We start from the raw sequence: 21,152 nt of genomic DNA, 5'->3' as shown, positions 1-21,152 counted from the left end.
TATTATTATTATTATAGCAGCAGCAGTAGCAGCAGTATTGATAGTAGTGGTGGTAGAACTAGTTGCAGACATACTACTAGTGGTAGTAGTTCTAGTGGTAGTACTAGCAACAACAATAGTAGTATTAACAGTGGCAATACCAATAAAAGTAGCAGCAGCAGTAATACTAATATAAATAGAGGTGGCAGTAGTAGTAGTGACAGTAGTAGTATTAATATTAGTAATTAGTAAGTAGTATTAATAATAATAGTGGTAGTAGTAGTAGTAGTAGAATTATCAATAATAGTAGTGGTACTATTAGAAGTATTAATAGGAAAAGTAAAAGTTGTAGTAGCATTTGTAGTAGTTGTAGTGATAGTGGTAGCATTAGTTGTAATAGTAGTAGTGGTGGTAGTAGTTATATTACTAGTAGTAGTAGTAGTAGTGATAGCAGTAGTTTTAATAGTAGAAGTACTAATAGTAGTAGTAGTAGTAAGAGTAATAATATTAATAGTTGTATTGGTAGCAGTGGTATTAAAATAAATAGTAGTATTTATAGTAGTAGTTTTAATAGTAGTAGTAGTAGTAGTAGTGATAGTAGTTGTACTAGTAGTAGTAGTAGTAAGAGTAGTAATATTAATAGTAGTAATATTAATAGTATTGGTAGCAGTGGTATTAATAGAAGTAGTATTATTTATAGAAGTAGTTTTAATAGTAGTAAGAGTAGTAGTAGTAGTAATGACAGTAGTAGTACTAATAGTAGTAGTAGTAAGAGTAGTAATATTAATAGTAGTAATATTAATAGTTGTATTGGTAGCAGTGGTATTAATAGAAGTAGTATTATTTATAGTAGTAGTTTTAATAGTAGTAGTAGTAGTAGTAGTAGTAGTAGTAGTAATGATAGTAGTAGTACTAATAGTAGTAGTAGTAAGAGTAGTAATATTAAAAGTAGTAGTTTTAATAGTAGTAGTAGTAGTAGTAATGATAGTAGTAGTACTAATAGTAGCAGTAGTAAGAGTAGTAATATTAATAGTAGTCGTTTTAATAGTAGTAGTAATAGTAGTGATAGTAGTAGTACTAATAGTAGTAATAGTAAGAGTAGTAATATTAATAGTAGTAATATTAATAGTTGTATTGGGAGCAGTGGTATTAACAGAAGTAGTATTATTTATAGTTGTAGTTTTAATAGTAGTAGTAGTAGTAGTAGTAGTAGTAGTAATGATAGTAGTAGTACTAATAGTAGTAGTAGTAAGAGTAGTAATATTAATAGTAGTAGTTTTAATAGTAGTAGTAGTAGTAGTAGTGATAGTAGTAGTACTAGTAGTAGTAGTAAGAGTATTAATATTAATAGTAGTAATATTAATAGTTTTATTGGTAGCAGTGGTATTAATAGAAGTAATATTATTTATAGTAGTAGTTTTAATAGTAGTAGTAGTAGTAGTAGTAATGATAGTAGTAGTACTAATAGTAGTAGTAGTAAGAGTAGTAATATTAATAGTAGTAGTTTTAATAGTAGTAGTAGTAGTAGTAGTAGTGATAGTAGTAGTATTAATAGTAGTAGTAGTAAGAGTAGGAATATTAATAGTAGTAATATTAATAGTTGTATTGGTAGCAGTGGTATTAATATAAGTAGTAGTGTTTATACTAGTAGATGGTAGCAGTAGTGATAGTAGTAGTAGTATTAATATTAGTAGTCATAGAAGTAGTAGTAGTGAAAAAATAATTGTAGAATTTGTAGAAGTAGTTCCAGCAGTAGGATTAGTAGCATTAGCATTAGTACTATTAGTAAGTTCAAAATAATATAATAATATAAACACATGAATGCAATGGTATTGATATTATAGCTTAACACACTATAACATGTACTATGATTTTATTGTTGCTATTATTATCATTAACACTAATGATATTTCTCACTTTTTTCTCACTTTAATTTAATTACCAGAATAATGATCAGAAATGATAAACATGCAATACACATATTTATTATTTAGATTTATATGTCACGTGTTCTATTATTAATAAATCCAGCATTTTTAAATCTTTCTTTGAAGTCTTATTATAATAATGACGTGAGCGTTCCCATGGACCCTCGGCGGGTTGTCTCGGGATGACGTCGCCGTTCACAACAACAACAACACCAACATCACCAGCGGAGCAGCAGCAGCAGCAGCAGCGCCTCCTCCTCCTCCTCCTCCTCCTCCTCCTCCAGCAGCAGCGGCAGCAGCAGCAGCAGAGCCACCACCGGCCGGCGCTGTGGAGAGGGCGAGGCGGAGCGCGGAGCTTTCGCCATGGCAGGAGCGGCGCAGCCGGTGCAGGAGAGCGGGAGCCCGGGCGCAGCGCTGGCGGCTGCAGGGAGCGGGCAGCGGGCTGGAGGATGCCGCGTGCAGGAGCTGGTGGACTGGGGGAGACCCTTCAGGACCAGCGCGCTGTTCGCGGCCACCAACGCGCTGTTCTGGTGAGAGACATGACGCAGCGTTTTCATTTCACTTTTAATCTTGGTTTAATAGAGTGTAGACATGGACCACAGCCTGCAGAGACTCTCCACACACTGGAGTAGTGTTCTAGGTTAATTAACTAAGATAGATAATTAACTAGTTTGTGTAGTTTGTGTGTTAGTCAGAGTTATTTCAGTGTATTTAAGCTTAAAGCAGGTTTTCCCAGTAGCTTAGGATAAATAACTCAAAACAAACACAAATCTGCATCATATAATCATCATTCACTTCTCCTCCCATTTAAAAATTCTTGACATTTGAGTGAAATGATCTGGCCAGGCCAGAAATCCTGCTTGGTGAAATACCTCCCAGGTCATGCAGGCCTGTGTGTGTGTGTTTTTGTATTTGTGTGTGTTGATGTTTAAGGTGTTTAAGGAGCAGGCCTGTCTGCCTGCACTTCATTACTTTCCCTAGGTCATGTTTGCTTTTCATCACACCTGCTGTTACTTAAGGCTCGAACACCACCTGATGAGATTAGATAGGACATTTATAGCCCGCTGTTTTAGCAAGCTAGCAGAGCTGTGATAAAGCTACCCTCTGTTTGCTATCTCTACCTGTACATCCATACAATCTAGTATATACTATATACTGTATGATACATGCATGTTTTTCCCTCTCTCGCTTTTGTTTTCCAAGTAGGCACGACTTTGCAAAACACTGGATGTAGGTTAAGAAACTAAGTGTTCCCCCATTGGAATTATATAAATACCCTGCCCATGTTATTCCTTCTTGTAAGTAAGCTGTGTCCTGGATTTAAAATGCTGGAGATTATGCACCCACACCTCCTGCCGGGAGCCAACACTGCTAGGCGGGAGCAGCCAGGTGCACATGACGCATATCCTGCTTCTCCTACCAGCAACCTTCAAGAGGTTTATAGGTATACGACAGCTTGAAGTTGAACAGGGCATTGTGGAAAGAGGCAGCGCTGTGCTTCCCACTACGTTTAGGTTTACAGTACACATAGGAATCTGCTTTTCCATGTTAAGTTTAATGGAAAATACCAGAGATGTATAGAAACGAAGTTGAAGTACTTCATTACTGTAATTAAGTACTAAAATGCTGTATCTATATCTACTGGAGTAGTATTTTTTTCTCCTTATCGTTGATTTAAATATTTTTACTCTGATAAATTGTTTATGTGCTGCATCCTTACTTGTTATAATTGTAAAACTGGTACAAATCATTCCAAACCCACATTATCACTACCAGAGTAGTAGATGCTTTGCACTGTCACCAGGTTTGATGAAGCTCTTCATACTTTTTTTTGTTTATTTATTTTCTTTCCTTATTTACTCTCGATGTAGCTAGGCCAATTGTCCAACCCATTCAGCTGTTGCTCATCTGTTACTCAGCTGCTACTCAGCTCTACATCCCCCATCACAGGTGATGTCATAACACAAGGAGTGTGAAGACCAGCACATGCCTCCTCTGACATATGTGAAGTCAGCTATCGCCTCTTTTTGAGCTGCTGCTGATGCAGCATTGCCAAATAGCATCACAGCACGCTCTGAGGAAAGAGCAGCATCTCATTTCCGATACATCAGCTCACAGATGCCTTGTGCTGATCAACATCACCCTACGACTTATAAGGGGAAAGAGCGCTGTTTATCCACCCAGAGACAGCAAGGCAGACAGCACTGTGCTCTCTCAGGGCTTCGGCAGCTGATGGCTAGCTGCATGACCAGGATTCCAACCGGCGATGCCCCGATCATATTGGCAGTGCTTTAGACCACTCAGAGACAAAATTCTTCATCATTGAGTGAATCAAGCAATCAAGCTGATCTTATAGGGAAACCCTGCTGCTCACCTTCTTTCTTTTGCGCAGCACACACAATACTTAACACACAGTACTTTTACTTTTAGTACTTGAGAAGTACATTTTATAATACACTTCTTCATACAATACAGCAGTACCAAAAATGTTAAATACTTCCACTGTGTGGTACTTTAACTCAAGTCTGGATCTCTAACCAGTTTAAACTACTCTAACATTTGAACCATTTATACACTGGGACGTCAAAAGATAAAAGTCATGGGATAGCAGTGTGTGTGAAATTGAATTTGAAATGTAACCTTAGGGCATGGCTTGGAAACACTCATATAATAATAATAAGAAGAAGAATAAATAATTAATTCCTTATAAGTCTCACAGTGGGAAAGTTTTAACCTCTGCATTTTAACCCATCCATGCATCCAATTATTGGAGTTCGAGCTAGGCCTAATAATGGGTGCCAGATACAAGGCATTACCACCCACAGTGGACACTGAACATCTATACTCAGTGTGTGGTAATGATCATGATCATGGTGGCATCTGACTATAATTGCCCATTTAAAAAGACAAGCCACTCTGGCAGAAATCACATCCATGTTCAGTGCAGAAGGCTCCACAAGCATATTCCACCGACCAGTGCATCATCCTTTATCTTCCATTGGACATAATACGTATTCCTGTTCCATGACTTTTGGAATGTAATTACAGTTTAGATTAGATCCAGACCACCAGACCATCAGTAACTGATCTCATAACATCAGTCATCACTTAATGCAGTCAAATACTTACTGCAAGTGGAAAGGCTTTCTCAATAAGTATAGGTTGTAACTGCAAGAAAGGGAAGAGGATAAGGTAAAAAAATAAAAGGCTCACCATACGCTTTATGGAAGTCCAATTCTAAAATGTTGAGGGGTTTACATATTTACATGAATATTTCCCAATTTCTCTCTATCCTTTGAAACTAAACAGTTTGTGCGTTTAGGACAGATATAGATATCTGGGGAAAAAATAAGAGACCAATTAAAAATGAGTTTCTTTGATTTTACCAAATTAAAAACCTCTGTAATATAATCAAGAGGAAGATGGATGATCACAAGCCATCAAACCAAGCTGAACTGCTTGCATTGTGTAAGACTGGTGGAGGAGAATATGCCAAGATGCATGAAACTGTGATTAAAACCAGGGTTATTCCACCAGATATTGATTTCTGAACTCTTAAACCTTTATGAATATGAACTGGTTTTCATTGCATTATTTAGGTCTGAAAGCTCTGCATCTTTTTTGTTTATTTTACTCAAACATATACCTATAAATAGCAAAATCCAAAAAAACTGATTCAGAAACTTAAGTGGTCTCTTAATTTTTCAGGGCTGTATGTAGGAGAGCTTTGCTCTGATTGACTGCACTGTAGAATGGCTTAGAAGTCCAGAAAGAAACCCTTTATTGATAAAAAAAGGTATGACATCATATTTATATCTTTATTTTTCTCTCATATCCAGGTTTGTGTCCCTGAGTCCCTGTAGGGTGGTCTGTCTTCTCTGCCTGTGTCTGGCTCTCCTGATGATGGTACAGCTCCTGAGGGATATGATGCTTTCCAGGTCAAGAGGTGTGGATCCAATACAGCCTCCCACTTCATCAACACCAAAGACCATTTAATGCCCCTTTATTAAATTGGACACCTAAATGTTATTGAATCACATGGATTTATAAAGTTTTATGTAAAGCCATAGTGAACAGTTATCAGCATAATGCCAAAAAGCATATTTACTAAAGGGTTAATAGCGTATAATCCCCATAGTGGACAGCACACACACTCTGGCAGAAATCACATTTAATGTAGGAAACCCTACATGCATATGCTAGCATTCTGTAGCTTACATGGGATGTGATACAAAATGCAATCTGGGCTAAAACGCACCTTAACGCAATTTAGCTAATCTGCTCTAGGCTGCCCATTCTGTATTTCATCAATGATGAACAGCTGTGATAATCAGTATCAGTAATAGTAGTGCATGGTTTAGTGCAAAAGTGTACAAAAAAAACATACAATAGAACAACCACTTTTGGTACCATAAGAACCACGGTTGTCACATTGATCAGACACACGACAGACTATCACAGATACCAAACACACAGTTTATTAAAAAAGTAGCTAGGCTTACAGGAGAAGTAAGGGACAGGCAGGGTCAGTTACCATAAGGCAGCAAATATAAAAAAAACATTCCATAGCGTAGTCATGTACAAAACGGGGTCAAACATGGTCAATCCAGCAAAGAAAGGGCAAAAATCGAGAGTCAGAAACAAAAACAAGTTAATAACAGAAAGCAATAAACAAAGAAAATTATTTGTAGAAGAGATAGATAACTAGATTCAATAATCGGCAGGTAACAGAGCAAACTGAGGGGTATTTATACTAGACAGGCCAGGTGAAAACAATCAGTAACTGGGGGAGCGGGATCGTAATAGCATTATGTGATCAGCAGAGTCAGAGAAATCCAGGGTGAGTGCATGCTGGGAAGTAGAGTCTTTGTTAAGTAGTTTAGAATACAGAGCAGGCATTTATTAAAATATGAGTTCTTTATAAAATCAACGGTGGTTCCTCAATGGCATTGCAAATCAAGGTTCAGATACATGTTCATCTTACATTGCATACATTTCTGTTAGTTTGGTTTCACACTGCAGTTTAGTAGTCTCATTTAAGAACTTAAGAAAGTGCATGCATGTCAAGCAGCAGAATAAGTGTAACATATTACCCTCAGACTCCTTTAGTTCTGTTTATAAATGGGTGTTAATCTACAGTTACAGTAGATACAGCAATCACTAGCATTATATGTTGTGCCTATTCTGTTGTGTGAGGGGAATTGTATCTGGGCACAACACCAGTTCTTTTTCTTCTTTGATTGTTTAATGGTTGAAGCCTTAACTTAGTGTAATTGGCCCAACAGTTCAAGCCATACACTTCAAATGAACAGGACCATGGCTCAGTTTTTTCGGACTAGGACCACCTCTTATGGTGGAGCGTGACTTTTTTTTTGGCACCTTTCACACCTGCTTTTGTGGTTTTGAACAAATGGACCTAACAAGGTTTGTGTGAAAGCATCCTTTCTAATAGTATCGGTAGTTTATATTAAATTATATATATATATATATATATATATATATATATATATATATATATATATATATATATATATATATATATATATATAATTTATGACAAACTGATGTGATTTAAATTAAAGTAACCAAACATATCATGCAAAGAGTGAAAAAAGAGCTTTAGAAATAAACTGAACTGAAAACATCAGATAAGCTATTCTAAACTCTTAATTCCAGGAAAAGGTGCAGCTGTCTAGAGCCCCACCTTTACATGGAACAACCGACCTGACGAGCTTCACACTCAAGCACTGATTATTAACTTTATAAACTTTATAATGTGCAATACAAACATTGTAGCACAGCACACTTATACTACTTGTAGCAAAGGTTTATTAGTGATTTTATCCTTGATAATGTATCTGTAATGCACTACATATGATTACACACTGATAAAGGAACTGGCGGCTGTGGTGAGGAGCTGGTAACTGATATTTTGATCATTGTTTTTCCAGCTGGTGCCTGTTTATGGCGGAGCATGACGGGCAGGTATGTTTAAAGTCTTTATCTTATCTTGTACAATGTGCTTTTGTTTACAGTGTGTCACTTTTCCAGTTTGACCTGTTTTCCCAGAGCTGCCATTGAACTTGTGCAGTGCTGGGTAGCGTGTCGCCAGCAGAGGGTGCTTTATCTTCACTTCATTATTGATAACGTGCAGGGATTTATAAAGTCTGTCATGTGAACTGAAGGCATCAGGCTGTTCGATTAAGTATTATTGCTTTTGAAGCAGCTGGACAGAGTGTACTGCCAGCAAAAGGGCTGCGCAAACCATTTTACAGGATGATAATATGAAATATAGGTGAATTATGTAACAACTACATAAGCATAAGTATACAAAAAATGTTGCATGTTCATATTTGCTCATAATTAGCATTAGCCTGTACTTAAGCATTCAGAAGGCTGCTTAAGTTCATTAAGATTTAAGATTTAATTACAGGGTTGATTAACTGATCCAGTGCCACTAATGGCCGGCCTTCGGTTCCCCCTTATTTTTGATCTCATTGCTTGACCCTGCGCTCCGGCCGGTCTTTCCCTGCCATTGTTTATGCACTTATGGCGAAAACAAGCCCAATGGCACCATTGTGCTCTAGTAAGGGGGCATGCCAGCCCAGTAATCCTCAGTGCAGTGTTTATGTGGGGCAGGCCTTGTTAAAGCCAGCCCAGCTTTCCCAGCAGCTGCTGCATTGCTTCAGCCTACACAAGTTCTCAGACCGCTGTTGATCTGGGTCAGGCTCCGGCAGTTGTCCTCACCTCTTTCCAAACTGTGACCCCGAGAACCTGTCTCCTCATACACACGTACTGCACACTCCCATGTTCAGCGCAAGAATGTGACTTTGACTGTGTAGTAGAGCGCTTTACAAGCAGAAAACTGACACTGGATCAGCCAGGGTTCTGAGGTGACAATATCATGTAAAGGTTCTGGCATCTCAGGTCAACATTTATGTTAGAGTGAATCGCTAGGTGAGTAGTAGTGCTGAAATTATTAGACGACATAATCAACATAATCAACAAAACCTGTTAGAAAAATTAGTTAAGCACATTTTAAATGTGCATTTTCAAACCAACATAATTTATTCTGGTTAAAACGGACTCTGGTTTGTTTGTACTCTTGATTTGTACTCGAGTTAGGACCAAAACAACCACACCGAGACCATCAAGAGCAGCTGGTCTCAGTTCACATTCAGGTGAGAATGTGATCTCTTCTCGATCTGCCCCTATATTTGAGATAAATGGCTGTTCAGGTGGAGTTTAATCTGATATATTAGTCAAATAATCACTACAGCTATGAACAAAATCTGTCTCTGCTGCTGATCCATGCTTTTCACACTGAATGTTGTATGTACAGCGCTCACTGCTCCTGACTGCAAAACTCTGACCCCTCATGATTTCTTTTTTTTTTTGCATGTTTGTCACATGTATATTTTTATCTTAATGCTCTTTTTGCTCAGCAGTGATTTTCATCTAGTAACTCTGCCATGCAGGCCATTGTTGCTATGAACAATATCATAAATGCTGACCTTAAATGAGACAAATGAGGCCTGCAGTTCTTTGGATGTTGTTGTGGGGTCTTATGTGACCTCTTGGATGAGTTGTTGCTGCGCTCTTGGGGTAATTTGGGTTGGCCTGCCACTGCTGGGTAGGTTCACCACTGTTAAACGTTTTCCCACTGCCTTATATGCATGTTTTATTGCTTTTCCAGCTTTAACAGCTGTTGATGGGCTGATTACCGTATTTTTAACTCAAAAAAGTAACACAAAAGTAACGCAATAGTTACTTTTACTGGTAACTAGTTACTTTTATAGTGGAGTAACTCAGTTAGCAACTCAGTTACTTTTTTGGAGAAGGAACTAGTAACTATAACTAATTACTTTTTTAAAGTAACATGCCCAACACTGTCAATATATGTTTATTTTCTGGTCTATTTGCATACATAAGGCGCACATTAAGTGACACTAGTAAGGAACAGGGGAACCGCTGGGAACCGCTGGGTGGCGAGACCTGTAAAGCTAAGCTAAGTTAAATAAAAAAAAAAAGTAATTCTTAAAAAAAACATTTTCTTTTCAAACGAATGCTGGATGTTAATCTACACAGATTTCTCTCCTGAAAACTGTTTATTTGGGTGAATAAAGTGCTTCAGTTTATTTACAGCAAGCTTAGATTTCCAGATTTCCATAAAAACTGGGTGCAGCAGCCTTAGCATTAGCAGTCGCTAATGCGACTTGACAGCGCTATACTGAGGAACCCTGAGTATTCCGATATGCCAGGGCGATATTAGCTAGCAATTCATCCCAAGTAGCTTGTTTTAACACAGTAAACATGCAGGCTACAGGCCGATATACTTGCCTCTGAATGACGAAAGAGCAAGCACAGTTTGTGCAGTTTGTGGCTAATGCTAATGCTGCTCCCTCAGTGCTAGCTGGAGTTAGCAGCAGGCTACAGTCCAGTAATACTCACCTCTGAACGGCAAAAGAGCTAACGCTAAGCATGGTTAGCAGGCAATGCTAATCCTGCTCCAGTCTTGGTTCTGGAAACACTGAACTGAAACTCCTGTATAACACTGTACTTTAGCGGAGTGGTTTTACTGCTCCTTACAACCTGACTGGTAACATTCATACTGGATTATTAGGCACTCTGACAGTTTTTGGGATTTTAAGTGTGCCTTATAGTGTGAAAATTGGAACAGGTGTTTTGGGAACAGGAAAAACATTAAAATATATGCTGGGAAGGGGGCCTCCAGGAGCAGAGTTAATAAGTAACGTATTAGCGTGTAATGATCAGCTGTTCTGATAGGCTAGCACTTCTTGTTATTGTAAACACCCACTCAGGACATATGGCTGTCCATTTGCTGTTTGTCCGAGAAACTTCAGTGTTGTCTACAGTGTTGTGAAACTCGAGTTTGCCCTGTTGCTTGGCTGTGTGTGTGTGTGTGTGTGTGTGTGTGTGTGTGTGTGTGTGTGTGTGTGTGTGTGTGTGTGTGTGTGTGTGTGTGTCTGTGCGTGTGTGTGTCAGGGCAGGGGGGGGGGGGATAAGATGACACTGCCATTTCTGTGCTCCAGTAGCTTCTCACACTTTCTTACTAGCCTCTCTGGAGGGGATCTTCCACCAACCCTCTAATTCCACCAATCAGAAGCGTGCATACTGATGGTCAAGGGGTGTGCCAAAGTATCATAGCCTGCTATTAGTAGGAGGCTGAGTGATGGCGGGTACAATCTGCTTGGTCATGATCACTCCAGTCATAACTCTCTCGTCACGGTCATATGACCAGCTTTTGTCACTGTGATTAAAATAATAAGGATGGCTCTCGCTTATTATTAGTTTTTATAGACTCACTGTGTCCTGTTCTGTTGCTGTCCTGTGTTGCAGCAAAGACCATTGGTGAAGGTGTTGATATATTAGGTCATAGATGATACAGTAGAAATCCAATAGCTGTGCTCTGTATTGGAGAGTGTTACACAATTTACTCCATGTTTACTTCAGAGAAACATAGCATAGCAATTGGTATGACGAGGCACAGCACATGACCGTGTAATCCTACAAGCCTTAGAAACACTACAAAAAACAGAGTAAATGAATGTTGTGTAACTTCTTGGAATGGGTTGCACACAGCACTGGTACATACAAAGCAAAACATAGATTTGCTAATAGAACCAGACAAAATTATGTTATCATTTTATGTAAGGTAATGTAACAGATGACCATTTGGACCATTTTACTGTTCCATTTATTGACAAATGATTAGAGTTTTGATCTGAGATTTACTATACAGCTCTGGAAAAATGAAGAGACCACTTTACTTTCTGAATCAGTTTCTCTGATTTTGCTATTTATAGGTAGATGTTTGAGTAAAATGAACATTGTTGTTTTATTCTAGAAACTACAGACAACATTTCTCCTAAATTCCAAATAAAAATATTGTCATTTAAAGCATTTATTTGCAGAAAATGAAAAAATGGCTGAAATAACAATAAAAAAGATGCAGAGCTTTCAGACCTCAAATAATGCAGAGAAAACAAGTTCATATTCATAAAGTTTTAAGAGTTCAGAAATCAATATTTGGTAAAATAACCCTGGTTTTTAATCACAGTTTTCATGCATCTTGGAATGTTCACCTCCACCAGTCTTACACACTGCTTTTGGATAACTTTATGTCACTCCTGGTGCAAAAATTCAAGCAGTTTAGCTTGGTTTGATGGCTTGTGATTGTCCACCTCCCTTTTATTTATATTCAAGAGGTTTTCAGTTTGGTAAAATAAAAAAAACGTTTCATTTTAAAGTGGTTTCTTTTTTTATAGCTGTATATAGTAAGTATAAATAAGTTTATAGAAACCCCCTTGTCAGATAGTAATATCACAGTATTTCAGGGTATTTTTGAGAAAACCATCTACTTGGCAATAATTAATGATCCAACATGTCTTGATACTAATAATGCGCTCCATATATCCAGGATTGAAGTAAAATAAAAGATACTGCACAGATAATCTGTCTTGAGTAGATATTTATTATGAAATGAGAACAGGGCAAATATTTTTTTGTTGCTACAAACAGCAAATAAATTGTACCCTGACAGCTCATATTAACCTGAAATTATCTCACCATTTTTTAGGGTATTTGTGCGATAGAAATATTCAAAACATTTGGCAATATTATTGCGTACGATACGCTATGACACCCACTTATTTGATATCAGTATTTATTTAGATAACACGATTTTAAACTCATTTTTAACATTTTTCAATATCACTCAGAACCAGACCGAGGCTCACGCTGATCCAGCAGCTACATGCTTTTCCGCTGTTCTGAGCTGCATAACAACATATGTACAAAATCTAAACATAAATACATATAAAATCCTAATATACATATCATAACATACAGCTTACTTATTTAACCAGGCGAGTGTCATTGAAGTGTAATACACTATTAGCCAGGAATCAGCTTATTAAAACAGTTAGCATCACAGCTAACACCCTCCAGTCCTGCTGAGGACATCTGTTAGCATTGCGGCTAAAACAATAGTCTAAGCTTCATAAGTGTAACTTTTAGGTAAATAATGCAACATCAAACTTTCAAAACATCCCACAAAATTGGATATCGTATTGAGTGTAATTAAGAAATATATTGTTATATCAGTTTTGGCTATATCGTCCATCCCTGAGTACAGTAAATAGTATTCAACACAAAGGCCTCATAAAGGATGTGCACTGTGAAAAAAAAGGTGTTTGTTTAAGCTGCTATACTCAGCTGATGCGTCACACACCCCGCCACAGCGTGCTCACCCCACGCCAACCCCTGCATGTCTGCTGTCTGCCTGTGGAATGCTGTGTGGTCCTGGTATTTTTAGACCGGCCTGGTTGAAATAGTGAGGCAGGGGCCTTTGCTCAACATAAACACTGGGGGCTGTGACTCAGTGTGGCATGTGAAGAGTGAGGGTCACTGAGAAACAGACACCGACCGGACTTAGCCCGCGGGCCCAAACTAAAGCGGATCTTGGCCTTGACTTACTGTTGTCTCTCAGCACTTGCTACACATCTCCATGGTCGAAGCCTTTGAGATGGCCTCGGAGGACCATGGGTCAGGGTTAAGGTAAAGGAGTTTTCACTGGTGTATTGGGAATGTATGTATGGTGTGTGTATGTGTATGTGGAGTAGGATTAAATGGATAGTAGTAAAGCTAGGCAATATGACAAGATTTTATCTGCATGTTGTATTTAAATATTGTCATACAAAATTTTACAATATTATCCAGCTCTAGATTTTAGTAGACTGGGAAATATATCATTAGTATCAATATATTCAAAACAATTTCATACAATGATAGATAAAAAATATATATATTTTGGCTTGTATGTAGGTTTATTTTCCAAAAATAATTGTTCATGTTTTGTGTTTGTGGATATTGTTTGGTTTTGGAGGGATGACACTTAACAGAATTTTGTTTTGTTTTGTTTTGTACAACGTATGTCGTAGAAGCTTAACAATTTAATTTCACCTTTTAAAACAACATAATTCTGTGCAGTTTACTAAGCCAGTAAAGTACTTAATTAGATACACAGTTAGCTATTTACTGTTAAGAACACTGTAAACCCACAATTAGTTTAATATTTTATATTTCCAAAGAGTACCCAACTATTTTGAATTAGGTAAATATTTATGGGCACATACATATTTAAACAGGAATTGTTGAGTTGAATCAACTTATAATTACTGTGATTAGTCTGTTGCCATTGACCACTTCTTTTTTGTTGACTTTTGGCATGATCTATTTGAATACTGGGTGTGTAAGTGATTTCCCTCAGGCAACCTAAGGGTAAATTATAGATAATATATTATCATTAAATGCCTTGCATCTGTGTTCTAGGTTATAAGAGCAAGCATCAGTTTCTAAGGAGCTAACTCTGTGTTGGCTATGTTCTATAGTTTATAATATAATTTATAATTGAATTGTTTAGAAGATTTCCAGCCTATATTTTACTTAAATGGAATCAAAAAGAAGAATATAGAAGAACAAAAAAACAAAAAAAAAAACATGAATTAAGTTAACTTACAATTTAGCCATAATATCTATGTCATTAAGTCACAGTTTTTAGTCAAGTCAAGTAGTTAGCTCAAGTTTTCAGTGAACATAACTTTAAGATTATGACTCAACAAATTACCTCATATTATTTAAGTACATTTATTTTATCCAGGCTTACAGTGTATATATCATATCTTATTTATGATTTTACAAATAAGTACTACTATTTTAACATTATACTTAAACGTACAAGGTTTCCTCATATTGTGCTTTGCAGTGTCTCTGAAAATGTTTTTGGTAGTAGTAAACTGTATGCAGCGTGGCTGGAGGTAGAAGATCTTTGGAAGGAGACATATATTATTGTATATATTTTTTGCCTTCTGTTTACGTATACAAACATCTTCACCAGTGGTGTCATGTTTCAGAAATGCGCAATGGTATTAGCCTCGATTTATTTAAGCTTCCTGTGGACTGTGCTCTCTCTCCATGACACTCCTGCCATGGAATGCCCTGCTTGCTTGGCAGCAGAGTTCAGGGGCATTGTCGCTCAGCTTTGTGGAAGTTCTTACGTGCACGGACACCCCACAGCAATGAAGCCCATATCAGTATCTGTATATCTAATATATCAGTTGGGATTTGGAAAGCATCTTTAAAGCTGAACTTATTTTGGTTCAAGAGTTTCCCCATTTATAAGTGGGTTTCCCCTCAGCTTTTTCACTACTGACGTTCCTTAAATTGTTCAGCTGTTGGTTTCACGCTATTTCGGGTTCCTGTCACTAGGCTTGTTAGTTTTGAAGATGAGCTGCTGTAAAGATTATCTGTGGGAAACAAAAGGAGCAGCTGTTTGGATTTTGGCCTCCTGGGTCAACAGTTGTTGTAATCAAACAAGACACAGCAGGCCTTTTCACACATTTGGACGAGCTTTTTGGACAGCCAGGTCTGTCATTATAACTGTTTTTATGTGGCAATATAATGTCCCAGAAGTAGTTGTGATTAATGAGATTATTTTATTTTAAGATTAATTCATGTCACTGATTTAGTGAAAACATAATTGCATAGTAATTCAATTACAGCCTTTGAAGAACCTGCATGAATACAATTAAACAAAGCTGGCATATCGACATTCATGTTACTGGGCTCTCCTTGCTATGAGAATCATAATGGACAATATCATAGCATGCAAAACTGTTTGAGGTCTTGTCCATATATTGTATGATAAGTTGATAATGTAGTGACAACTTTTCTGACAGGTGTAAGACAACTCAAGCTGTGAGGCAATCAAAATGACCACAAAACTTTTTTGCTAAAAAAAAAACATTGGAGTTTACAGTAACTGATTTGCCAATCGTTTAGCAGTAATACTAACCAAAGTACTGTTTGTCCCATATTTTAGCTTTATCCCAGCTTGGCATTGTTGAAAACATTGAATCATATAATATTGTGTGTGTCAAAACACCATAAACACATAGATCTATAGATAGAGAGAGAGAGAGTTTCAAAAAGGAAGTTTGACTTTGAACTCCAACATCCGAGTTGAGACTTAGAAACTATTCCTGTTGGTAGCTCACAGTGAAGAGAAAGTTTCAGTTCAGCTTTTGGTCAAAAACAGCTGTCAGACATCCTCCAGCCCAGACATGGAAAAAGGTTTTAAAAAATATCAATATTGTATCATATCATGATATTTTTTTTGCAGTATGCTATCAATTTTGAAAACATAGTTTGGTTTAGTTTAATGATTAGTTTACATGTAAAGATTGGTGTTAGACAATGGTTCATTTTGGGTTGTGTTTTAAACCCTGACCTTTTTATATGTTATATATATATATATATATATATATATATATATATATATATATATATATATATATATATTAGATAACAGTTTGTGATTGGATTAAAAGTATTTTTTTTCTTTTATTCACATTGTATGAATATGATAGAGTGATTTTTAACTAGAATTAGGGTTAAAAAATGACAATATATATCGCCTTGCTTCCAGTATCTCAATATATTTTGCAATATATTGAATCGTAACCCCTGTATCAAGATGTGTATCGTATCCCCAAGTTCTAGCTAATACACAGTCCTTTTGGAAATCTGCTCATTTTAAACTGGACCTATGTGGACCATCTGGGAGTTCTTTCAGAATCACCGGTCAGTTTCTGACCACTGAACCCCTCTACCTAGAAGAGACACTGATGTATTTAAAACCCCAGCAACATTGTGAAGTGTTTTAGCTACTATTTTTGATAGCAAGTGAAATTAGAGGCAGATGTGAGGTGGAACCCCAGATTTGTTTATGTAACAAATGTTAATATAATGTTATATAATACATCACATTGTCCCGGTTGGTCTATTTTGTCACAGACCCCCCTGCATGGCGCGTGTGTGGATTTTATATTTTGCGCTGTGGAACACCACGTGTCCGCACAGGACATCCAGCTGCTGTTTCCTTGTAACGTAAGATGACCCCTGCTAACACTTTTACGAGCCACGCAGGATCATGTGGGGATCACACCTCATTGAAGCCGGGCCACCCGCTCCTCTCTGTGTTGGGCAAGTCGACTTCTCTGGCGCTGGAGCTAATCTAGTGCCATATCGGTCTCCCCCCGGATGGTGAAATGCTAATGTGAGCCAGGTTGCCTCACAGTCACATGCACTGCTTGGCCCCGTGTGATTCGTTATTTAGGAAACTGCCTGTGATTTAGTGGCATGTGCTTCCACTGTAATAAATAGCAGGTGTGTGACCTTTCACGGAAATGTCTCCTAGACACACACTCCAGTCGTTTCAGCCGTTTACACTAACCGCTGAATATTTTAGAGCCATTAGTAGAGTGTAGGTTTGTTTGTGCTAAGCACTATTAGCTATGGGTGTTTCTCAGAGTGTTCAACAACAGCCTGAGGAATAGCAGAAGTGCCAAATTAACAGGAGCGTCCCAACGACCAGATAAAGGGCATAGCTTGAGCGAACTGTCTGTTAATAATAGATACTCTTCCCGTGCCAAAGTATCCAAGGATGCACTCCTCTAAAAGCCAGGCTAATTCGCTGTGAGCTAAGCCAGGGCCATCATATGCAGGGGTGATGCGAGGGTCATGTGAGTATCCTTCTAAGTGGTTACGGTCATCCTGGCTACCACAGAGAATCTTTCAGTGTCATTGAGAAGATCACAGTCGTATAGTAACACGGTGATTCAGCTGAAAGGCAATATCTGAGAAAGCATTTGACCTACTCCAGTAGGTAGCTTGAGAGATGATAAATTGTCAAGCTTTGGCGTTTTAAAGTTGAAAGCATATTTCTTTAACTCAACTGTCACCACTGAGGGTGTTTAGAGACATAGCACTGCCCTGACAATCCTGTCAAGGTAAAAGGCTTGATGTCTTATTATCAACGTGCCTTTACGAGAGCTAGAGACATCAGGTCTAATATGTGTGGTCAGAGCTGAAGTAGGACTAGTGTTTTGTTGTTACAAGAATTTTAATTTCAGTACTTTCATTTGAGAATCTTAATATGGATGAAAACAGTTATTTATTTATTGTAGTGCTGGGCAGTAAACCGGTTCATTTGGTTGTACCGCGGGGTGATCTTGAACCGGCATGCATTTCTCTCATACCGCCACACCACTAGAGGGCGATGCGGAACGCCGTGCAGAACAGCACCGTCAAAGTGCTGGTCTAACTCCATCCTGGAGAGAAATCAGAACACCTCCTGCTGCTGCTATTTCTACTGTATGAGTGTTTTTATTCCAGTAACATACAGCAGTAACTAAAGCCTTTTTAAATAGATTAATACTGTAGCTGGAAGGAAGATTTGAATGTGTTTTATAACTGGACGAAGAAGGGAATTGTAGCTGATTTAAATACTGTAATGCCTCTAATGGCTTCAGGAATATCATATAGTAAATTGATATTAAACTTGTATCTAACTTGTGCAATGGAACGAGAATGGAATGAGAAATATCTCTTTGAATACTTAAATACTGAGTATTTAAGGTTTGTTTATAGTGTTTATGGAACTATTTATTAAAATATTTAGTTGGGAGCTGTGTTAAATTTGTTAGCGTATCTCTTTTTAAGGTCTTGTTCACATTCTTTAGCTATTTTTCTTATAATAAAGTCTGATTTCTTCATACTGCGCATGTTTGTGGGACAAAGTAAACCCAATAGTAATCAAAGCCTTAATTTAAAGCCTTGGTGTTTTATATTATATGTACTCCTAACAGTACAGTAACTCACAAACCTATATAAAAGCCCAGTCATGCAATAAATAATAATACAAAAAAAAAAAGTACACTGATATACCGTGAAACCGTCAGAATTTTGAAAAATACTGTAATATGCATTTTTGGCCATACTGCCCAGCACTAATTTATTGTTTTTGGGTTTATTCGGACATCTAGAAGGACACAAATTCCTAAAGACATCATTACAGGCCCCCCTTGATGGAGTGTTTTGAACCTTTATTAGCATCTATAATTTATAATTGTGTGTTTTCTGCATAACATGAAGTGCAAACATCATTTTTGGCATCCTTCAAATGTAATGACAATACAAATACACTTTTAACATCCCACCAACATGGAGTTTCTTCCTTCATCACTTGGCAACACCCATCTAGAGTCAAATTAACAACACCTAAAAGTGGGAATCACATTAGACCTCTCTAACGTTTCCTTCAGGGAAAGCTGCAATAAACAAACTTTGTTGTTTGATTTAGTGAACTTGATCATCACCAATGATCTTGTTTGAACTATTCTCCATTCAGCCAGCGTTGTGTTAAGTGAGAGGAATCCTCCTCTACATTGCTTGGCAGTGGATCTGTACTAAGACTGTAAGCTATTTCACACTTGTAGCTTCCAGGACAGCTGGAGGAAAATCATTCTTCCATTGGAAACGCAGCTGTCCTTCACATTGTGTCCACATTTGGTGGAGAATGGACCAATAGAAATGACCCCAAATAGGCTGGGATATTTTTACATTGACTCCATATGAAATGGAACATTTTGTGACGAATTAACAAATATAAATGACCCAAAATAGCCTGTGATATTTTCATTGACTCCCAATGAAAATGAACAAGTTTTTTTTTCCTTCATTGACATTTTGGAAAGTACCAGTAAAAAGTTTGAACACACCTTAAATATAGTGTTTCTTCATTATTATGCATTGTAACAGTGAAGAATACCTTGGTATTATTTATTATACAAAAAAATGATTTGTGAAGAATACCTTGGTATTATTTATTATACAAAAAAGTGTTAAACAAATCAGAATATGTTTTATATTTTAGATTCCTCAAAGTAGTCACCTTTTGCTTAGATGAACAGCTTTTCACATTTTGGCTGGATTTTCTCAGTCAGCTTTATAAGGGAGTCACCTGGAATTGTTCAGCTGTACTAAACTTGTCACAAGTTAAATCCTTAGATTTCTTGCCCTCTTAATGTGTTTGAGAGCATCAGTTGTAAAGTTGTGAAGTGGTAGAGTTGGTATACAGTGAATAGCTCTATTTGAGTAATATTCTAATCTATATTATGGCAAGAACTGAGTAAACGAAAAGGTCAGTCAATCCAAAAAATTAAAAAAAAAACTTCGAAAATACCCTTAAGTGCATTTGCAATAACACAGGAAATTTGGCAGTGTTATATCAACACTTATTAGTGTTAAACTTTACACTCTCAGTGTTAATTTAACACTAACAGTGTTGATTTAACACTGCCAAATTTCCTGTGAACCATCAAAAACCCTATGATGAAACTGGCTCTCATCAGGACTGCTTCAGGAACGGAAGAGCAAGTGTTTCCTCTGTTGCACAGAAAATGAAATTTACCTGCCCCAGAAACCGCAAGTTAACAGCTCCCCATCATGATTCCTTATATGTTTATAGTCTGGATGAGTTTAGTATTTATTTACAATGTAGGAAAAAATAATAAATAAATAAAAACATTGAATGAAAAACTTTTTACTGGACCTGTCATGATAAGATTATTTTTTTTATAGACGATATATTGTCCCAGAAATTATTGCGATACTATTATTTTTGTAATTTTAAGAATATTAAATGCCACTGACATAATGATGACAGAATAGCATAAAATTGATTAAAATACACTTTTTAAACACCAAAAATGTTGAATTTATCATTTATTATAATTAGTTTGGGAATTATATACTTATTTCTTCACCTACTTTAGTCCATACTATGTGTATAGAGTGACAGTTATTGAAGAGTGACTGGCTAAAATACTATTCACTGTTACATATGTGAGCAAACATACAAATAAACACAATAGACAATATCACGATGATCAAAAATTGTTGAGGTCATGTTCATTTATTGCAATTATTGTGACAGGCCTAGGACTGTACATGTTTTTATTTTTTATTTTGACAGCAGTGATATTTTTTTTTCACAGATTCTGTTTTGTATGCTACTACAGCTTGGTCTTATGTGTTTTACGTGTGTTGCGTGACGCAGGGTATTTTTGAACACATGTTCCTATATCCAGCACTGCACTGAAACAAGGTCAATGAGAGAGTCTCATTAGTGTGCCCTCTTTCAGCCTCAGGCATTATGACCTTATTGACCACAACAACCTTTACTTTTAGCTTTTTTATGTGGCAGCCATTAGCTAACCTTCTCTTTTTTCAGCAGGTCAAAGATGAGATAAACAGTAATGCGCTCATAAGCAGGGATGGAGCCGCTGCGATTGCTTAGGGGGTTCTGTGTGTTTTATAAAG

General features: G+C 37.1%; 1 protein-coding gene across 2 annotated transcripts in view; it reads left to right on the top strand.

The window, feature by feature from the left end:
- The first annotated feature begins 2,100 nt into the window (after positions 1-2,100).
- retreg1 (reticulophagy regulator 1) overlaps positions 2,101-21,152 on the top strand; it is a 30,628-nt gene continuing 11,576 nt past the window's right edge. Inside the window, exons 1-3 of one of the 2 annotated variants that reach the window (XM_007232509.4) lie at positions 2,101-2,437; positions 5,747-5,853; positions 7,859-7,892. In XM_007232509.4, coding sequence (XP_007232571.3) covers positions 2,271-2,437; positions 5,747-5,853; positions 7,859-7,892 — 308 coding nt within the window. In that variant the 5' untranslated portion in view covers positions 2,101-2,270. Of the gene's footprint in view, positions 2,438-5,746; positions 5,854-7,858; positions 7,893-13,002; positions 13,488-21,152 lie in introns of those variants that run through there. The other variant, XM_007232510.4, reaches the window with a different exon arrangement.

This window comes from Astyanax mexicanus, chromosome 8 (assembly GCF_023375975.1).
Source record: "Astyanax mexicanus isolate ESR-SI-001 chromosome 8, AstMex3_surface, whole genome shotgun sequence".
In the NCBI taxonomy this organism is placed as follows: Eukaryota; Metazoa; Chordata; class Actinopteri; order Characiformes; family Acestrorhamphidae; genus Astyanax; species Astyanax mexicanus.
This window is presented reverse-complemented; position numbering and strand designations above follow the sequence as displayed.